Raw genomic sequence first — 3,885 nt, 5'->3', positions numbered from 1 at the left:
GTTATGGAGCCTTGTCCATGGTCTTCACCAGTTTGGCTAGTAAAAAAGAAATAATACTAATCGTTTCTGTGTACACTATAGACAGCTTAATGCTGTAACTCGTAAAGATGCTTATCCATTGCCTTTGATTACTTCTATTTTGGATAGATTGCGAGATTGTAAATATATCAGTAGCCTAGATATTCGTAGCGCATATTTCCAGGTCCCTGTCGCTGAATCATCTAGAGATTATACTGCATTTACGGTTCCGAATGGACTTTATCGCTTCAAGGTTATGTTCGTCATATAAAAGCGGGCTTAGTCGCCACTCTAACAAGCATAAATCAACCGTGACGGTTATCCATGGGTTGATTTTTAAATCAAGTTCAGGTGTTTACATCGACACATTTTGCTTCCTTTATAGAAAAAAACGGTATACGCCATAACCCTAACACGGTAGCACTCCAGAGAGGGAACGGGCAAGTTGAAAGGTATAATGGCATTATTTATGATTCATTAGCGGCCATGGGAGGTAAACGCGACAATAGGGAATGGGATGAAAATGTCCAAAATTTGCAGTTAGGTTTAAATGGCACTCTAAATAAAGCCATTGGGGTTTCACCTAGTAAGACTCTTATGGGTTTCCGAGTTACAAGCACTTATGTTTTAGCTAATGATCCTGAATAGCCTTTGGATGTAAAAGCGATACGTGAACGAATGGTTAAATTGGCCGATGAGTACCAAAAGGAACACAAACGCAGGCTTACTGCTATACCAAACACTGGAACAAGTCGTAAATTACTGCCTAACTGTCGAAGGCCTTTTCGAATAAGCAAGGTGCTGGAAAACAATCGTTATGAGGTTACTGACATACCTGGAGCTATTCGCTCACATGTTCCGTATAAGGGTATCGCTGGAATGGAAAATATGAAACCCTGGATATCTTATGGGGAGGAACCACATCAGCATATAGAACATGTAGGGGCGTAGTCTGGTCCGTGTACATGTAGGGGCGTTGCCTGGTCCGTGTACATGTAGGGGCGAGCCTGGGCCGTGTACATGTAGGGGCGGCGTAGCCTGGTCCTTGTACATGTAGGGGCGTAGCCTGGTCCTTGTTCTGGCTTAGAGCATGGCGATTTGCTCTAGGTTGTTGTCATTAAGCTCATTGCTCTGACAGCGACCGAACGTAAGTGTTTAGGGTACATGGCGATTTGCTCTGGGTCAGGAAGACTGAAGACAGGTGGGCTCTTCCGAGGTCCTCCTGGTATACTAATCTTTTTTCTTTCAGAGGACAGAGCAGGGGATTTTCTGCTCTGGGTCTGGGAGGACTGGAAGTACCGGGGGGGTCTACCTGATGTCTTACCTGGAACTTACCTAGTTTAATATAGAACTATGCGTATTTTGTTATTTTGTATGTGCATGTTTGCTGTTTTGCTTAATAGTTTTGAACTAATCTCTCAGTGTGCACACTGTATTATTTGTAAATATTGCGTATTAGGTAGGAGCAGCTAAAAGTTCAGAAATGCACAGCTTCCTGTTTATTTATCTTAATTTTAATCCCATCTATCATTCGTAGTTTACTTGTTTACTTCTTTTGGTTTAGGTATGGTCTCGGTACCTGTAGGCGAGCGAGGACGCTCGAGGGTCAGGAAAGGCCGTGCCAGAAATGCTGATTCTTGCATATCCCGATCTCGCCGCCGCGCTGGCCGGGCCAACTAATATAAACAAATAGGAGACCATGACCTAGACCACCACCGAGAGGAGACACAAGGAACACTCTGACTGCAGATTTAACTACGAACAGTCGCATAATTGTCGGTTATTAAAGCTGTAATATTAAGTGAATATAAAATTATTGGAATTCTGAATTTTATTTTAATATTTCTTACAATATCTATGAAGTCATGCGTCGCGACTGTCACCCGTTTCGACACATCGGACATTCCCCAGACAACAGGTACAACATCCCTCAGGTAAATAAAAAGGTGTTGGTATGATGAAGGACGAGTTTAACGGCGTGCCTATGGAACTTAGGTCTTAGGTCCAATATGTATACCGTAAAACGTGCTATTGACGATGACATGGTTTTAACAAAGAAGATTAAGGACATAAAAAAATATGTAATCAAAAACGTCATCACGCTCGAGGATTACCTCGAGTGTGTCGATAATTTCAAGGACAAATACATCAGTCAAAATTTAATTAGATCAGAAAAACATGCAGTCTTCACAATGACTCAAGAGAAAATAGCCTTGAGTCCGCACGATGATAAACGCTATTTGATAAAGGAGTCGTATGAAACTTTACTATGGGGCCACTACTTTATTATGGAAGAATAAAGCTTATTTAAGTTCCAGACGCTAAGGAATACGTGCAATCTGTTATTGAATGTAGAATGTGTAATTTATTTAATAAAAATATATTTACAACGCCTGTATTTTATTTTTCCTCGTAATTGTGTTTGAGATACTAATAGTAGAGATTATCACGTCTTTCAAGTTAATTATTGGCAGAACTTACAGTTCAAAAGATTAGAAATACTCGTATGATATAATTAAGGATATATATATATATATATAATATACTTAACATTACAATACATTTCGCCGTAATTTTTACATTTACATTTTTTAAATAAATTCTCTGAGGCTTAAACACCGAAAACTGCTTACGTTCTTTCACATGGACTGCGACATGTCCTTTTCTGCAATGCGCCTCCAGATATAGTTGAATGACCGACCATCTCACGGTTATCCATGGATACCCGTCACGGTTATCCATGGATAACCGTCACGTGAAAACTGAATAATAAAAAGGATGATAAAAGGACATCATCTCCGCGCATAGTCATTTTTCGTCTGCTATTCAAAGAGTAAACATGTATGCATGTAACATCTGCTCCAAGGGTTTTGCATATAAAAGCGAGCTTAGTCGCCACTCTAACAAGCATAAATCAACCACTCATCCATGGATAACCGTGACAGTTATCCATGGATAATCGTGTTATTGATCAGATCAGAAAGGCTGACTGACAACGAACACAAAACAGAAGAAATCGAAAAAGTTAAAAAAGCTCTTCAACAAAATGGTTTCTCGGATAACAACATCAAGAGAGCATTAAGACCACGCCACAATAGAGAACGGACCGAAGAAGATAAACCAGTTGTCAAAGCACTCCTTCCATATATAAAAGGAACCACTGACAAAATCAGCAAAGTACTGAAGAAACATAAAATTGAAACTGTCTTCAATACCGACAGGAAAATTGGCAACATTCTTGCATCAGCGAAGACGAAGATTCCACTCGAAGGTCAAGGCGTTTACCAGATTCCCTGTGTCGACTGCGAAAAATCATACATAGGACAAACAAATAGAAGAGTTCAAACACGAAGAGAGGAACACAGAAATGCTGTAGAAAAGAATCAGGCAACCTCTTCTTTGGCGCAACATGCGAAAAACACCGGACATAAAATCAATTTCGAAGAAACAAGAATCATTGCCAACATAGAACATAAAACCAAAAGAATTATCAGAGAAGCCATAGAAATCGAAAAACATACAAAAAATCTAAATACACGTGACGATACACAAAGGCTCCCAATAGCTTGGAAACCGATTCTCGCAAACAAAATCATCAGAGCGCGACGCAACGCTTCACCAAGCATGACATCTGACGCACCAACGAGCAGCGAACCGAGGCGAAAACCAGTGAAGGAGAACGCGAAAATAATATATAAAGCAGCAGCAGAGCAGGTAAACACCAGTTCACAACGTATTACACGAAGTAGAACAAAGAAGACTTGAAAATGGCAAGTGTGATCTTGCCGAAACGTCGTCCAGAACACGATTCTATCCAGAATCAAGAAAACCATACGCGGAGAGGAACCCGGAAACATCTTGACAACA

General features: G+C 40.3%; 1 protein-coding gene across 1 annotated transcript; it reads left to right on the top strand.

The window, feature by feature from the left end:
* The first annotated feature begins 2,946 nt into the window (after positions 1-2,946).
* Positions 2,947-3,783, top strand: LOC111692624. Its single transcript, XM_023456689.1, has one exon. It carries the CDS (start codon positions 2,947-2,949, stop codon positions 3,781-3,783), a length of 837 nt encoding a protein of 278 aa, XP_023312457.1.
* Positions 3,784-3,885: the final 102 nt, after the last annotated feature.

Source organism: Anoplophora glabripennis, unplaced genomic scaffold, assembly GCF_000390285.2.
Source record: "Anoplophora glabripennis isolate ALB-LARVAE unplaced genomic scaffold, Agla_2.0 scaffold925, whole genome shotgun sequence".
In the NCBI taxonomy this organism is placed as follows: Eukaryota; Metazoa; Arthropoda; class Insecta; order Coleoptera; family Cerambycidae; genus Anoplophora; species Anoplophora glabripennis.
This window is presented reverse-complemented; position numbering and strand designations above follow the sequence as displayed.

Excerpts from the sequence above, each read along its gene's own strand:
- LOC111692624 (XM_023456689.1), top strand. The coding sequence starts at position 2,947 with ATGGATAACCGTGACAGTTATCCATGGATAATCGTGTTATTGATCAGA.